Source organism: Vigna umbellata, chromosome 3 (genome assembly GCF_029865625.1).
Source record: "Vigna umbellata cultivar VRB3 chromosome 3, Vumbellata_1.0, whole genome shotgun sequence".
Taxonomy (NCBI): Eukaryota; Viridiplantae; Streptophyta; class Magnoliopsida; order Fabales; family Fabaceae; genus Vigna; species Vigna umbellata.
This window is the reverse complement of record NC_142167.1, coordinates 1791271-1808950: the sequence shown is the minus strand read 5'-3', so window position 1 is coordinate 1808950 and position 17680 is coordinate 1791271. Positions and strand designations below refer to the sequence as shown.

Here is a 17680-nt window from a genome sequence, read left to right as displayed (position 1 = left end):
TTTTCTTTTTTCTTTCTTAACAAAGACTATTCGTTATTCATTATTTAAGTAAATGGATTACAAGTTTCAAATATAAATAATAAGATTATAATTCGGAATAGAAAGTTTGTAAAACCCTAATAATATAGTTATTAAAATTTCAAAAGCTATTCGTTGTTGAGATCATCAAACATTCACTAAGTTTAATGAATTGCCTCCATTCTAGACTACAACACCTTTTTAAATATAAAACAACATGAATAGTACAATTATATTTTTTAAATAAACTTTTTAAAAATAACTAGTTAAAATTTATGCAATATTACAAAATTTGAAAATCTTACAAGACATTTAAATGATAACTATTTTTTTTCTTTATTTTTTTCAATGTTTCCACACTAATTATTCTCCTTGATTTTAAATTACCGAGTATTTGACGTTGAGAATTAAAATGTATTTTTTCAATAAAAAAACCTATTTTTCTTGAAATTTTAGTATTTTTAGTTTGAGTTTCTAACGAAATTAAATTTCTAATCCTTTTTATGTTTGAAATATATTTTAGATGGTACCACATCGTTTATGAGAGGTAAGCATAAAAATCTATTTATAAATAATGTTTATTTATTAAAATAAATAAGAAATAAAATAATAATCAACAACAAATAAGTATTAACGTTCAAATAAAAAATTTAAATTAATAATCTTACGTGTGTTTATAATATTCAAATTTTAAGTTTGTTAGATAACATTCTCAAAATTAATCACTTTTCAAGATATTGTGAAGTTTGTATTTACATTAAAAAGTTTACATTGTATTTACAATCATTAAATATATGTACTTTTTTCCAATTAAAGTAAAATTTAGAAATAAAAATATTCTTCATACTACATAATTTATTTCTAAATATTTTAAGATTAGATTCTACAAGTCGTTTTTCTTTACAATTAGATGCAAAGACAAGTCAAAAGAAAGGGAGAAAAAAAGTTTAAGCCATCAAGGATGCTTTCGAAAGAACCTTGACCAAAATTAAAGAGTTGAAGAAAGAATTCAACAAAGTTAACAAGATTATTAAACTCTAGATTATATATATATAGTACTAATAAAAAGAAATGTAACGACAGTATTTATATATAAATTAAAAATTTTATATATAAAAGCTAAAAATGTTTAACTACATAGGTTATCTTTAACTATTTAGAAACTAAAATAAAATGTTTGTAATGACACAGATGAAACCATTGAACTAGAGATTCCAATTCTCATATACAATACAACATTAAATCATTAATTTCTTTTGGAAAAGGCAAATTTATGTTTCAAGTTTCAAATAGAATTATTTTATAAGACTATCTAAGCAAAACATAATTATTCTTATTAAAATAGTTTAATATATGTTTTTAAGGTCAATATTTTAGCATATATTATTTACACGAATAAACTAGAATATGAGTTGATTCCAAAAGATGAATGTATACGTGTATCACTAAGCATTCTCCATATTATGTGCTTTGCTTTTGTCTTTACGTGTTATCAAGATTTTTATCAAAATAAAATAACAAAAAATATTGTAAGTTAGAGTAAAATAAAAAATAATAATTATAAAAAAATGAATTCCATTAGTTCAGATGAATGTGCTATTTATTTATTATTTAAATTGATAAAGGCCAAGTATAGTACTTTGAATTTAAATGTCAAATTTTCATGTGGAAGAGTCATCAGCCTCCTCGTTTGAATCCTACCACCAACCAAAATACACCTGCTAATATTTTCAGAGTTCAAATATATTTTTTCTAAGAATGGTTTTTTAAAGTGTAAAATATAATATGCTAATTATGTATTTTGAATAGTTTCATGTGTAATATTCTTTTTCTTTGTAGTTAGTAATAGTACTTAGGGAGGTTTTTTTGAAATAAATGTTATGCGAACTTAATCATTCATAATTACTTATTAGTTTATTTTTAATTAATTTTACATGGTGACGGTCTTTTTTACCAATATGTTATTTTCCATTCTTAGTTCATAAAAATGAATAATATAATTAAATGGTTATATAAATAAAGGTGAGTATTTAAACTCACGAAATATTCATATAATTTGTAAATTATGAAATGTGAACTTTTAATTTTGGATATTGCTGAGTTGTTTAATTTAGACTTTGTATGGTATATGATTAAGTATCTCCCAATGTATTTGATTTATCTTTATTTGGTTTGCATGACATTATAGTTAACCATGATAATTTAAAAAAAAAAACTAACAAGTATTTGGATAAGTGGGCTTAGGCTTTAATGATCCATAAATAGTATTATAAATAACACATTTTATGAAGCATGTAAAAGACGTTTATTAATTATCACATTTATTGATTGTTAGAGTGAAAATGTCTTTTGCAGGTACAATATTTGCATAACTCGATGAGGGCGAATACTCAGAAGGTAGACAAGTATCTTCACAATTGAAGATTTGAAGTGTTAGAGTGTCTTTGGAGTCTTTACAAGATACACATTTGATTCTATAAGAACATTTGGTGTAACACGTGACTCAAGTATGGGCTTGTAACTTGAGTTAAAGAAATATTTAGACAAATTTTCCTCTTTTAGAAGCATATAGTATTGAAAAAAAGATATTGAAGTGACATGAATTATGGTTCATTGTGTTGAACATTTAAGCATTGCAAATGTAGAGTACATATGTCTTAAATGTGTGTTAGTGAGGAATGTGTGATCTCGATATTCAAATGTTGATTAGACAAAGTGTCCTAAGGTGTTAAAAGAATCTTTTGAAATTTGTTCGATTATTCCCACTAAATATCTTGTCACTTAAACATTGACCATGATGCTCAAAAGATTAGATGGTCGCTAAAGCAAGAAAGACCTGAAGGATGTTGTTTCAAGTTCAATTTTGCTTAAGTGTGAACGTACCATTCAAACGAGATGATCGATATTAAAAAGGTCGTTCAAGGAAGAGATATTTCCTCAAATTATTTGTGTACTTGTATGATATTAGTTGTATTGTTTTACGTGCTTTTATACATATTTTAAGAATGAATTGATCCATAAAAGGTACTATATAAATATAAGATGTATGACATATTTCTTTTTGGATAATCTTAAATATATTTTTATTGGTATACACAAAATTTAAGGTCTGACTCTATATAAATTATTCTGATTAAATGATTTACATGATTTTAGATAAATATATTAAGAATATTAAAACAACAGTGTCATATCTTAGACATAACTAAAAACTCTTATAAAATAAATATGTTTATTTTATCATTAAATAATTATAAATTCAAATAATTAGAGTAAATATTGATAATAAATACTTTCTCAAGACGATAATGAAATAAATTTATCCTTAGTTCAAAATATCTCAAATATTTAAACATGTTTAATATGATAATAAAATATATACAAAATACAGCCTAAAATATAACCACACATACTATAACAAAATATATACGTATTTCCCATATATATATATATAATCTATGAGTTAAATATGCTTTTTAAGTTTATTAACTTGGAGAAAATTATAATTAATTATTCTTCTAAATTTTAGATTAATTTAGCCTTCTATCTCTGAAACAGTATAAATTTAATTTATTTAACCAATTGTTAAGTTTATTTAAAATCTATTTTGAGATGTGTATACTGTTTGACACGTTCTTTTAATTAATAAACATGTTTCAAATTTTAAATAAATTTAACAAAATTTAGTTAAAAAATTAAATTCACTTACAAATTAAATTAATTCAAAATTTAAAAAAAAAGTAATTCTTTTTAAAGTTAAAAGACCAAAGATATTTAACCCTTTATCTAACTATTAATATATATATATATATATATGGGTTTGCTAACGCGCGTACGCCTGTTTTTCAGTTGGTACATTTTAGCAATGTGTACCGGATTTTAGTAGACAAAAATATCCTTATATACCATGGATTCTAAGTTTTAAGGTTAAGGGTATTTTAATAATTTTCATTCTCAAAATTTTTTAAAAAAAAAAGAAACCCCCAAACCCTTACTCACCTCTCTCATTCCTCTCAACCCTTTCTCTTTCATCTCTCTCACTCCAACATTTTCTCTGTCATCCCTACTGTAGCCCCAATTGAAAAAATCAGAAGCACTTGTCTTTAAACAATTTGCCTTTGTAAAGAGTTGAGTCATTGACATATTCACCTTCAGGCAAATGTTCATTCAAGATCTCTTCAATTTCACCATCTTCACTAATTTCTCTAATTTCATCATCTGCATATATTGAATCATCATCTCTAAAAAAAACCCTCCAGGCCAATTACCAATTCCTTCGGATGTCATTATGCTTGTGAAAATTAGATAAAATTATATACGACAAAAATTATAAAATGAAACTCATTATAAAGTCATTTTTTGTAAGAAATTGTTTAACAACGAGTGTTTCTGATTTTTTCCAGGCCAATTACCAATTCTTCTGATGTCATTATGCTGGTGAAAATTAGAAAAAATTACATAAGACAAAAATTATAAAATAAAAACTCATTATAAAATCATTTTTTGTAAGAAATTGTTTAACAACAAATATTTCTGATCTTTTCGAGGTCAATTACCAATTCCTTTATGTTTGAAAATTGGATAAAATTAGATAGGACAAAAATTATAAGATCAAAACTCATAAAATCATTTAGGGGGGTTTCTTTTTTTCTTTTTTAAGTTTTGAGAATGAAAATTATTAAAATACCCTTAACCTTAAAACTTAGAATCCATGGTATATAAGGATATTTTTGTCTACTAAAATCCGGTACACATTGCTAAAATGTACCAACTGAAAAACAGGCGTACGCGCGTTAGCAAACCCCATATATATATATATATATATATATATATATATATATATATAATTTCAATGAATAAAATCAATTAAATAACAATTAAAGAAATACAACTCAATAATCTAAAAAAATCAATTGAGTAACAGTTAAGAAATAAAACTTTTAATAATTTGGGAATCTTTATTATCTCTAACGTTATTCTAATTCAACAGTTACTTATTTGTGAATTAATCAGTAATATAAAATGTTTTACACTAAAATATATAATAATTATATTCAAATCGATAATAATTTTTTTATCATAAACATATTAAATAAATTAACATGTACATGGTTGATTAATTTCTATAATAATATATTAAAAACTATATTTAAGCTATCTTTTAATTAGTTAATCAATGAAATATTTAGCCCAACAATTAAATTTAAATCAATTATTACATAACAGATATTTTGTCATAAAATTATTTTATTTTATTTTGTTCAATTTTTATTGAATTGGCACTTTTGACTTTGGAAGTTTCTAGCAGCACCCATGTCTTTTTGGACGGTGAATAGGGTCCGAATACGATCAACTTGAGGTGGGCCAACGAAAAAACGACACGTGTTCCATGTGCTTGCTTCCATCAGACTTAGGTCTTATAAAAACTCTACTATGTTGATCCTTGCCCCGTTCAAAGCACGCCGTGTTTCACTCTCTCATCCTTTCGCATTCTCAATACCCTTTTGATTTGTGAAAGGTAAAATCATCTCTTTTCCTTCTTCTACTCTTTCTCTCGATCGGAAGTGTTTTTGTTGTTCTTTTCTCGATGTGTTCTTCAGATCTTTTGCTGCATGTTGCTTTATGTGCTGTCTTGTGTTCTTTTTTCCCCCTTGATCTTTTATTTTTCGATTTTTGACAGTTGGGTGGTCTTTTATTTTTGGTGTTTTGATGTTTTGCTGTTCGATCTTATCAGTTTTTTCTTTTGTGTTTCGGCCATTGTTGTTTTCTTCATAAAATTGAAGAGGTGTCAGATCTGTGTTGGTTTTTTCTCGTGTGATCTGATCTCGAATGGGCTTGATCTGTAGGCTGACGCTACTTGTGAGTAGGGTTTTAGAATTGTGAGTGGGGTTTTAGTACAAAGGTCTTTTCTTTTTCCTGTTTGATTGATGGGGTTTTTTTTTTAAAGATGCATGCGAATTCATTGAATTTAGGCTGACTTTTTATGTATTATGGTCGGCTATAAATCTGACTTATTGCATGGATCTACCTTGAACCCGTGAATTTTTGTGTTTTTTTTATCTGTCCTAGTGTCCCTTCTTGTTTTGGAAGTAGAATGTGGATCTGTTCTCAAAGGATATAGCTTTTGAGATCTATTCCATTTGTACTCCCACAAAGGCAATTTTCATTTTTTACTTTTTTTTTTACAGATTATGATTTTACTAATTTTAAAATATATCATGACCATACTGGAAATTTGTATTCTAAGTCAATTGCAGTGCATGTTTTACTTGACCTTTCCGCCTGATAACCTCAGTCTGTAAAATTATTTTTGCATGGCTAATCATTATTAACTAAATATACTGACTGTGCCTATGGTTTCTCCTAGCTTGTGACATGGTGTTGATAGGCTTATTTTTATGTGGAATGGAAGTGTCCCTTTTTCGTTACTCTTGGATTTGACCAGGTCGTTTTTTGATGAACATTTGGGTTTCCGGGTGTCCTCGGTCCCAAGCTTTCTGTGTATACTTTTTGAATAACAAACAGTCATAAATTGGTTTTTGATTAATTGTGGCTTTTCATTATTTAATGGTAGTGCTCATGGTCAATGCTTTTTCTTTATACTGCCATGGTCAGATTGCTAAGTTTGCTAACTTTATTTAACATTGGCCACTTTTTTCAGGAAAGCCACCATGGTTGATCAGGTCCAACACCCTTCAATCATGGACAAGGTTGCTGGTCAGCTCCATCTCCGTTCTGGTTTTTCATCTGGTATTAATAGTTACGATGGAGCTTTCCGCCACCCTGCCATGTACCAAAGACCCTCCTTTGGGAACTACTCAAATGCTGCATTGCAGTATCCTGTGATGCCCTCATGCAAAACTACAATGGATTTGTCTGCTGCTGCAACATCAACATCCCCTGTTTTTGCTGCAGCCCCAGCAGAGAAAGGCCATTTTCTTATTGACTTTCTCATGGGAGGGGTTTCGGCAGCTGTCTCAAAAACTGCTGCTGCTCCCATTGAACGTGTTAAGCTTTTGATCCAGAACCAGGATGAGATGCTCAAAACTGGAAGGCTTGCTGAGCCCTACAAGGGTATTGGTGATTGTTTTAAAAGAACAATAGCGGATGAGGGTGCTGCTTCTCTATGGAGAGGAAACACTGCAAATGTCATCCGTTATTTCCCCACCCAGGTTAGTTATTTCGTAATTTTCGTTTGGACAAAATAATTGGCGTTGTTCTTCAATCAGCTTAGATCATTGCCATAGAAATCTTTGTTGACATTTAATATACTATCTTCTAACGTTGGATAAATTGAATAGCACCAAAGTTCTTATAATATTTTATGTGATACTGAATTCGCTGTTTGAATTCTATCAGGCTTTGAACTTTGCATTCAAGGACTATTTCAAGAGGCTTTTCAATTTCAAGAAGGACAGAGATGGCTACTGGAAGTGGTTTGCTGGCAACTTGGCCTCTGGAGGTGCTGCTGGTGCATCGTCCCTTTTATTTGTTTACTCCCTTGACTATGCCCGAACCCGTCTTGCCAATGATGCTAAGGCTGCAAAGAAGGGAGGAGAGAGACAGTTCAAGGGTCTTGTTGATGTCTACAGGAAGACATTGGCATCTGATGGTGTTGCTGGTCTCTACCGTGGATTTAACCTCTCATGTGTTGGAATCATTGTGTATCGTGGTCTGTATTTTGGATTGTATGATTCCATCAAGCCAGTTGTCCTCACTGGATCATTGCAGGTTGGTGCTATGTCCTTATTACTGCTATTTGTGATATTCAGTTGAATCATATATTTGCTAGTCTGTCATGCTTTCATTTCATATGTTTCTATTTTAATGTGTGTTGTAGTCAGTGGTGATATATGTTGTGTTGTGTTATTAACCATTTGAGTTTCATGTCACTGGGAACGGACGAAGTGACTTTTTCTTGGGAAATGACACGTAACTTTAGTTACCAAACAATCCTTGTTATTAAAGTGAGATGCTTTAGTCAGTCTATTCTTTGAATTCAATGACTAAAATGTCCTTTATTTGTAGTAAATATATTTTGTATGAACACTATCAAGTAATTTTAAAATGTCAATATTCTAAATGAGAGTTAATTTTAAGGAAGAAAAACAAATATAACCATTTATATTTCAAATAATAAAGTTGTTTATGATGTATTAATGTTTTGGCATCAATAAAAGGTTCTTGAAACTTTTATGTAGTGAAGTCTAATGCAATTTCCCTTGTATGGATTATAGGATAGCTTTTTCGCCAGCTTTGCCCTGGGATGGCTCATCACCAATGGTGCAGGTCTTGCATCATACCCAATTGACACTGTGAGAAGAAGAATGATGATGACCTCTGGTGAAGCAGTGAAGTACAAGAATTCCTTGGATGCATTCCAACAAATCGTCAAGAAAGAGGGTACCAAGTCCTTGTTCAAGGGTGCTGGTGCCAACATCCTCAGAGCTGTTGCAGGTGCTGGTGTGCTTGCCGGGTATGACAAGTTGCAGGTTCTTGTGTTCGGCAAGAAGTATGGTTCTGGTGGTGCCTAAGAGTTCCTTGGTGGTGCTCAAAGAGTCTTTTTTTGTTCTAGATGGCGATGAAAAATCTTTCAGTTCTGAGAGTTTAGACTAATTGCAGCCGCAAATTTTGTTTAATAAATTTACTAGATGATGGGACATTGTCCCAGAAACCCTTTTCATATTTCATGGTGGAGATTTTACATCAGAAAAAAAAAGTATGATTTATTAGTGGCGGGGTAAGAGGCTGTCACTTGGAATTCCATTTTCTTTATATGATTTTAAAATATGTGATACATGTTCAAGGTTCTTTTTAAGAATAAAGTGCAGATGAAATTTCTGCTTTAATGATTATTGATATTGGTGAAAAGTAAGCTTAGTTATACCAGTATTATTTGGATTCTGCATTTTACTTTTGCTTTTCCTATTATATATTGACATTTAGTTACAAAAATGTGGCAATTTATTACTAAATAAGCAGCATATTGCATCTTTGTTTGGGCAAGCGAATAAAGTAACTATTGGTATAATTGGTAACTTGAAAATTCTCCGAAGAATATGTTGAATAATATGCTTTGCTTGTGGGATATGACTAAGGTGCATAAATGGCCCTTTTTGTTTGGTTTATTCATGTTTAGAAAATTGTAAAGTACCAAATCACATATGTTTTAATCTTTTACTCTTGTTCCAAAATTACTTTCAGATTATTTGTTATACCAGATTATATATATTGTCTATATCCCTGTATATATATAGAATAAAATATATTAGACTAAATAAGGTAATAAATATTATTTTATACTATTTTTAAAAACTTAATGCATTGTAACATCTATGGTGAAAGATTGTACTTGAGGATATGTCCTTTTGTTATGATCGTATCTGGTAGCAACCGTGTTTTGAAGACTTGTAAAAGATCCTGCAAGCATGAAAAACGCAACTGAGGTAACAATTGCTTTCATATTTTACATTCGATTTTTTAGACACTTTGGGTTATAACATCTTTTTGGTTATGTTTTGGTAGAGACTATAAATCTGAAGAGCTTAACGCTTAAAATAATACTTTGAGATGATTATCTTAAAACTAAGTAGAAAAATACTTTAGTTTTTAGTCCAAAGTAATTTCTAGCAATATTTGTGGTAAAATTATTTTCAGTGGACTTTTAAGTTTTTCAACAATTCAACGTAATTTTGTGTTGATAAAACTGTTTGGCATTTTTCTTTTCTTTCTTTTACTCTTCAATTTTTTTAAAAAAATATATCTTCAGAAAAATAAAAATTTGTAAGTGTAAACAATTTTCAAAACATAATTCAATATCATCTTTTTAAGCTAACACATTGGGTATAATATTTATCTTTTATTTATATTTTTTTATTGAAACAAGGAAAAACAATTTATTTCTTTATTTTTTTATTATGATGTTGTAGTGAAATATCTTTCAATAATTATTCTGTACCTAACAAATTAATTGACTGCTTTTGCTAAGATTTTTCTTTCCTATAAAGTTTTTTCTTACGAGGATCCAATTGAAACTTTAATTAGAAAAGTAAACTTAATTGTATCCCAACTCGACCTAACATTGATTTTTCAATATAGATAACTAAATCAACAAATAAAAGTCATGTTAACATTAAAATAAAAATAGTTTAAAATATTTTTTGACTTTTCTTATAGTGGCTATATTAATTATCCTCTTATGATTTTGATAACATTACGAGAATATATTTCTACTAGGATTCTTTTCTGTGTCATGTGATCTTATGAAAAAATCATTCTTAAACTTATCAAATCTTATTATTTGTGACACCTTCATGTTTTTAAGGTTTTTCTTTTAGTTTTATTTTCAATTCCAAATTTTTAAATTGATTCAATTCCTAATCCTTACATTCCCAAAATTGTGTTTCAATTTTATATGGAATCATATGAAAGTAAATGAACGAAATTTAGAGTTTATTAAGTGGTATAGAAAATTCATATACTTCAATTACATTCTAGAGGTTTTTGAATTTTAATAGATTTTGTGCTGATCAAATTCCTAAAGGATTTTTATGTGACCCTTTTGAATTGAGAATTCATTTGAAATGAAATTTTAACAATCAAGTTATAATATTATTAAATTTGAATTCAATGATTGAATGTTGTCAACTTTCTCTTAATTCTTTTATGTTTTAGATTTTATTTTATTTTATTTTAAGTTATGAGTTTGGACACAATGTCTAAACCCAATAAATAAATCTCAATCTAGATTAAGTTAATTTTCTGCATTTTATTCTTAATTAGTTTTGGATTGACTTGGACCAACTAGATCATAAGTTTTGAAAAATATTATTTTTTATTGTTATAAAATTTGCAATTTTCAGACAATGTTTTTAGATTTTGTAGAGTAATATTTTTAAAAGTAAATTATATATTTTTTGTAATTAAAACTAAACAAACATTATAGTTACAAATCAAGTATCAAAGCTCGAGTAAATTAAAAATTAAAAATTGAACAAAATACTTGGTTTAACCATTTTCTATTGTTATATTATCATTATTCATTCTCCAACTTAATAAATCACATCACTCACTCAAAAAGGGAAACTAATTAGTATCTTTATCATCTTCATTTCAAACTAGGAAACTCCATTGAATCTAAGAAGTTGAAGTTGAAGCACTTTGGAATAGTTTAGCTGCCACTTTAATGATCCACATATTCTACTTTGCTTAATTTTGACCAGCTTTTGAAGCTCCCACTCAAATGTGTTTCCAAATACAATTTTCTGAGCAAAAGCAAGAACAATTCCTTGCTTGCAACCAAGGTCTTCTCTGCTTCCTGAATCTTGTAACATTGAGTCAGACATTGTGATGAAGTTACTCTAAAGTTTGAAAGGCCATCACTTTCTTGCAGGATTCCTAATCATGTTTAAAAAATGAGAACATGAGTGGCTTTCAATGCAAACATTTGTTGTTTTAAATATTACTTTAACTAGTTATTATCAGTTTTCTTGTTGTAATGATTGGTTGACACATCTAATTTTTTTACATTCATTTAACACTATCTTTTTTTATTTTACTTTTTTTTTTCTTGAAAAAATACAAAAATTTACACTTTAATGATTATTTTACCCTTGTGTTCTTTGTTAAATAAATATAAAAATGTGTCATGATATCATTACTCGTACTATCAAATATATTTTCAGCTTTTAAATTTTAACACAGAATTTTTTTTAAATTATGATATTAGTTTCTGTTTGTGTCACATCTATATGTATAATGGTTAATCTTAATATATTACTTGAAAATTTTGGATAAGAAGAATAGCATCTATTATGAGATTGATAAAATCATCTCTTTCTTAAGCTTCTCATTGAAGATATTTTTATCACCATCGAAGATATTTTTATCACAGTAGTTTTATGTCACTTACTCTTTGTTCACTTGAATGAAATTGGAGGAGAGTGATAGATTAAAAAAATTTACTTCCAAATCCACCCTCACCTACCTCTAAATTGACTCAAATAAATAACAAAAAAAATTTATTTTCAAATCCTCTCAAATCCATTCAATCAGTGTCCCCACATCTATTTAAGTGAACAAAACCTTAAGAATTGAGGTAAAAAACAATTTTTTTCCACTGTTTGAAACGTTTTTTAATAATAAAATCATAACAAAATTCTATGATTCAAAATAGATAACTTAAGATGATGAAAGTTTAATTCGTTTCAAGCTCAAATATTAATTTAGAATGATGTTTAATTCCTAAGCAAAATTTAATATTATTAGGTTACAAAAATTATATTTATTTATTTTTAAAATTTAAAATTAGACCACTTCCAAAATTTTGAATAAAAAACACTTCTAAATTTTAGTACTACAAATATATTTAATATATTATTTTTATCACACAATATTTTATAATATTCATTTATTGCTATTTCTCACTCTTCTTTTTCTTTCACCTCTTTCTTTTTTCTGCCTTTTCTTCATCCTCCAATGCAGTTCCCTTCTGGCTTCTCTAATTCTGTTCCAAGGTCAGTTCTCGCACCCAAACATCTCTTATTCCCTGTTTGCCTCTCAATAATCTCATCCAAACGCGATTTTAGTTATCGCCATTCTCCTTTTTTCTCTCCCTTTATTGAAAGGTGGTGTGAATTTGTGATGAGAGGTTGTGCTTGGTGATGTGTGATTAGGGTGTGTTATGCAGTAATTTTGTTGTCATAGTGAGGTGGTGATTGCATTGAACTTTCAAAATGAATGATGGTAGGCAAATGGAGTTGCAGTATGTAGATACTGGGTTTCCCTATACTGTTTCTGAAAGCTTCATGGATTTCTTCCAATGCCTCACCACGCACTTGCCTGTCAATTACGCTCACGCTGGCTCAGTGCTCGATCAGGTTTTGTTTTTACTGCTTCTGAATTTTTGTTGTTGAACATAACATTTTTAGAGAAGAACTCATGATATTAGTGTGGTTTGGAGCTTTTAGGTTCATACTATTCAATTAGTTGGGAATTGTTGTTGCAGGGATTCATTCATTTTTTTCTTGTCCCGTATCGCACACTGTTTTTGTTGGGTTGGGAATGTCTCCCTCTACTAATGATACGGTTCAAATATATAACATTGAATCAACACTTGAAAATAAGTTAGACCTAAACTCAACTTTGATAGTATTTAAGCTGATATTAGTTATGGCTGTTGGAGTTACTGAGTTGCGTGCTGTGGATCATTATCATAACAGTGAAAGATGTTTGTTCTTGTAAACTTTACGCTTGGAGTGTGTTGCATTGCAGATCACCCACTGATAAATAATATTGACAAAATAGGGCTGAGTTTGATTTAAATCCAAATCCTGATACTAATGTCACCAAAAGAATGAAACTAAAAGAGTATATTTCTAGTGAGATCAAGTAGCAGTACAAACGTTACAGTGAAAGTGTCACAAGAATGCCTCCCTTTAATCCGTTTGTACCTTCAATGTGAAATTAGTGTTTTTCTTTTGAGAAGGAATATGACATTAGTCTTATTTGTTAGTATATCGAACCTCTCCTATCCTATTTGACTTGGCATCCCCTTTCGGAAAAAAAATATAGTAAATAAAAAATTTGCATTGTCTTATTTTGTCATCTTTTCCTATTTGGCTAAGGGTCTTATTAATGTACTATAAATAATTGATCAAGAAAATCCAAATAGAGAATTCTTATTGAAATTGACATTGTAAATATTTAGAAAATTATAATTAAAAACTCATTAATGACATTTTTTGAAGAGAATTTTCTATTTTAAATTCTGAGCTGTACTGGTTAGCATGTGTCTTTACACAGTTTTATATGCTTTTTCTCAATTAAACACCGATAATGACATGTCTGGTCTTATACTGTCTGTCCAGGAAAGTATCTACTGGTCAATGAACATGAACCCTTACAAGTTTGGATTGTCTGGCCCAGTAACTACAAGCTATTATGGTTCTTACGAGATAAATGATCATTTTCCAAGAATGGAGATGGATAGGAGAGAGTGGGAATACCCTTCAACAATAGTCGTGGATGAACCTACTCCAACTGACTCTCCATCTGGAAGAGATGGAGTCACAAGCATGCAGACCATCCCAGAAGAATGTTAGTTGAAACTGTATTTTCTTTTGTAGTCTATGGTAACACATACATTTGCAGTTTTTTGTTTTTGGGATCAAAGACAAATTTACAACTATTTAATAGTGTCATGTTAGCATCAAATTATTGCCTGTGTTGTGAAAAGTGTTGGAAAAGCAAAGACAAGAACTCGTAATTTTCTTTGAAGACTTAGATATCTTATGGTTATATTTAGGAATGATGCGTTTCTTACAATAATGTGTTAACCTCTTAAGCTTGTTTTTCAGGCAGTCCAAATCATCAAGAATCCAGTAGTAGCCAGGTAGGAGGCTTTATTTTTAAGAAGTCCTATTTGAATGTCTCAAACTTAATTCTTGGTTTAACATGTAATTAACAGGCTTCGGTTTAAAAACTATTTCCTATACGGGAGATATACCATTTAAATCATGGTTTGGCTGAATACAGTATACTTTCATCATAAATTGGGCCTGCTTGCACTTATTTATTGCAGTAGTTATCTTTGTTAGTTTAATCCCAACCTTGTGGAACTGAAATTGAGCTATGCTATCCAATTTATACTACATTAGAGATTAGGTATAGGACTCTGTTTTAACTTATAAGGTACTTTGGGAAATCAGAATTATAACCTTGACACCCAGACTGGTATTTCAGTTATATCCATCATTATTGTCATATAAAAATAAGACAAATAATTTTTTTTGAATTTGTAATTCTACACGATTCAGAATTTCACACATCAAATTGGGCTTCTTTGTTGCATGCACGTCCTTTTCCTATGTGGCCTTTACTTGACCTCCCCTATACCACCTTTCTCATGTATCCGAGTCCTAAGTAGCTCAATAGGTGTTGCTCAGAAATAAGTGGTGTTTGCAAATTTTTGCATATCTCTACTTTATTCACGGTTATTAGAAAATCCTTTACATTTGTCAGTTCAGACCAGGTTTTGTCCAGAAAACACTTGTGGTAATACTAGTTAGCAAAGAAACTACATTAATGGAACGAATATAATTTATGCAGATTAACCATGACTGTTAGCATCCTCCATTTTTCTACCAAATGGACTATAGCAGGGTACTCTTGCATCAAAGCTGTTCTTCTGATTCACCGAAACTAATTTTCTTTGTTAAAAAAATGCAAAGTATAATTTGTGAAATGAATATTGAATTGCCTGAACTAATTTTATGTAATGACTGCGTTATGTTGGTATACGAAGGTGGCAATAAGGTTCCAATCCATTATTTGCGATGTAGGTCATGTGGCAAGACAACATTGATCCCGATAATATGACATATGAGGTGAGATGCACTGCTAAATGTATATACTATATTCTCAAGCGTTATATCAGGTTAAGAAATATCTTACTAAGAAAAGCATTTAATATTTTGAAATGTTAAGGCCGAAGACGAGACAAAGTTGACATGTATCTGTCACAGTAAAAAATGTGTTTCTGTACTTGGTTATTTCTACTTTGATTTTGGTATTGTTAATTCATTTTCATGTGATCTTTTGATGTGAGGCAACAGGGACAGTGAATTTATCATCTGTTTTAGGATTAAATATGTTTTGAAGTCCTTAAACTTTATGCAAAATTAGAATTCATCTCTATCCCATACTTTGTTATAATTTGGTTTTCAAACTTTAAAAAGGAATGGATATAGTCCTTCTAACCCAATTTCATTAAAAATTTGTGTCAAGCGTATTTTGGACTGCTGTTTGACTTATTTATACTGTTTGACAAATTTTATGTTAAATGTCCTCATGGATAGTTATTTAACATGTAAAAAAAATTAACATAGTTGGATTAAAATGACTATATCCATTAATTTTTGAAGTTTGGAGATCAAAATGTTTCAAAATTTTAGATAGGGACGAATTGCAATTTCACGTCTAAGTTTAAGGATTAAAAATATGTTTAACCCTATGTTTTATATAGATGACGTGTGATTGGTTATATTTTTACTCATTTTGTATTGATGTCTTAAACATTGGTTGTTGTATAAAGCTCTTCTTTCCTAGCTCAACAAGAAAATGCGATTACAAGGGATTTGAAGTAATAAACAAAAAAAAAAGAAAATAGGTGTTACCTATAATTCAGAATGTTTGGATTATAGAAAGAGCCCCTTCCAAGTAAAGGCACGTTTTCCTTAGTTGAATAGGCAGAATTATTAACAAATTTTAACATTTTGAACTTCAATTATGTTGTGTAATGTTTGGGTAGTAGTACTAGAAGACTTTTGAAACCATAAGGTTTGGGTGGCCAAAAATACTATCTAATGTGGCAGGAACTACTGGACCTGGGTGAGGCAGTGGGAACTCATAATCGCGGTCTTTCCCAAGAACTTATTGATACACTTCCAACCTCAAAGTACAACTTTGGGAGCTTATTCAAAAGAAAAAGTTCTGCTAAAAGGTAACATTGTATTGTGATTCATACTCTTGTTTTTGTTTTTTTGGTTGAAATAAGTTCGAAGCAATAATTGTTTTATTGAGATGAAGGAAGAATCAAATGGAATATCAACTATTTAAGAGACTGAGGAGAATATAGGCGGATAATGAAAATTAGAATATTTAACTTAATGTTTAAGCTCATCCAATCCATGTATTGATTAAGGGAACTAGTAACATTTTTTTCACTGTTTAAGGAATTAAAAAAATAAACACTGGCATGTCGAGAAGTATGTTTTCTTATTCTTTTTAATGTACTTCCATATAGTTCTCAATAACCTTTTTCTTTTAATTCCTTAACAAGTGCCTGAAAACAGGCACATTGCAAAGTAATAAGGAAAAGTGATGTTACTATTGGGGCATCAAATCACACATTATTGTTGCCAGGATAATTTTGGTGATTGCAATATCACCATCTTTCATTACAATTGATAGTCAAAGACAAGAGGAACATTGATCTTTTTCATCAGCAATTCTTCACTCTGCTTGAATGTAATTTTTTTTTTCATAGTCTACATAAGATGTATTAGATCGTACAATTATTCAGGACCCAAAACAAGATATATTAATTGCCATTACTTTTCTTGTTGTGTCTCTTCTCCCCTTCTTGGGTGGTCAATATTTTATCTTGATCTAAATGCTTGGAAAATAGGTGTGTGATTTGTCAGATGTCTTATAGAAGAGGTGACCAGCAAATAAAATTACCATGCAACCATGTTTACCACAGTGAATGCATAACAAGATGGCTTAACATCAGCAAGGTCAGTTAATGTGCTATTCTGAATTTTATGCCTACACCTTATATTTGTCTCTTTGTCAGCATCTCATTTTACCCTGTCTTTTTTCAGAAGTGCCCAGTTTGTAACATTGAGGTATTTGGTGAGGATTAATCTAATTAGCATCAACATGAAAAAAAAAGATACAGAAGCAAATTGATTTTCCTTCTTGCTCCATTAATATTTTCCCTTATTTTATCCAGCTCTTTTTCCAATTTAATTGTTTACACGCAGATTTATTGTACCAGAAGAACCTGAACCATTTCATGTCACATGGTACATTTTGATAATAGAAACATTCAATAGTAATATATTATATTGTTTAATGTAGTTTCAATCCTATTCTTCTT

General features: G+C 29.5%; 2 protein-coding genes across 3 annotated transcripts; both read left to right on the top strand.

Moving 5' to 3' along the window:
* The first annotated feature begins 5391 nt into the window (after positions 1–5391).
* LOC124826913 (ADP/ATP translocase 1, mitochondrial-like) lies at positions 5392–8873 on the top strand. Its single transcript, XM_047299874.2, has 4 exons — positions 5392–5536; positions 6680–7190; positions 7378–7749; positions 8256–8873. Exons 2-4 carry the CDS (start codon positions 6690–6692, stop codon positions 8550–8552), a joined length of 1170 nt encoding a protein of 389 aa, XP_047155830.1. The 5' UTR covers positions 5392–5536; positions 6680–6689; the 3' UTR covers positions 8553–8873.
* A 3539-nt stretch (positions 8874–12412) lies between these two features.
* On the top strand, positions 12413–17680 carry LOC124826912 (E3 ubiquitin-protein ligase BIG BROTHER). 2 transcript variants are annotated; one of them, XM_047299872.2, is made up of 8 exons: positions 12413–12533; positions 12767–12896; positions 13887–14115; positions 14376–14410; positions 15360–15404; positions 16392–16519; positions 17207–17315; positions 17403–17680. In XM_047299872.2, exons 1-8 carry the CDS (start codon positions 12496–12498, stop codon positions 17442–17444), a joined length of 756 nt encoding a protein of 251 aa, XP_047155828.1. In that variant the 5' UTR covers positions 12413–12495; the 3' UTR covers positions 17445–17680. The 2 variants fall into 2 exon arrangements, with proteins under 2 accessions (XP_047155828.1, XP_087964962.1); XM_088108836.1 differs by lacking the exons at positions 17207–17315; positions 17403–17680 and adding an exon at positions 16872–17137.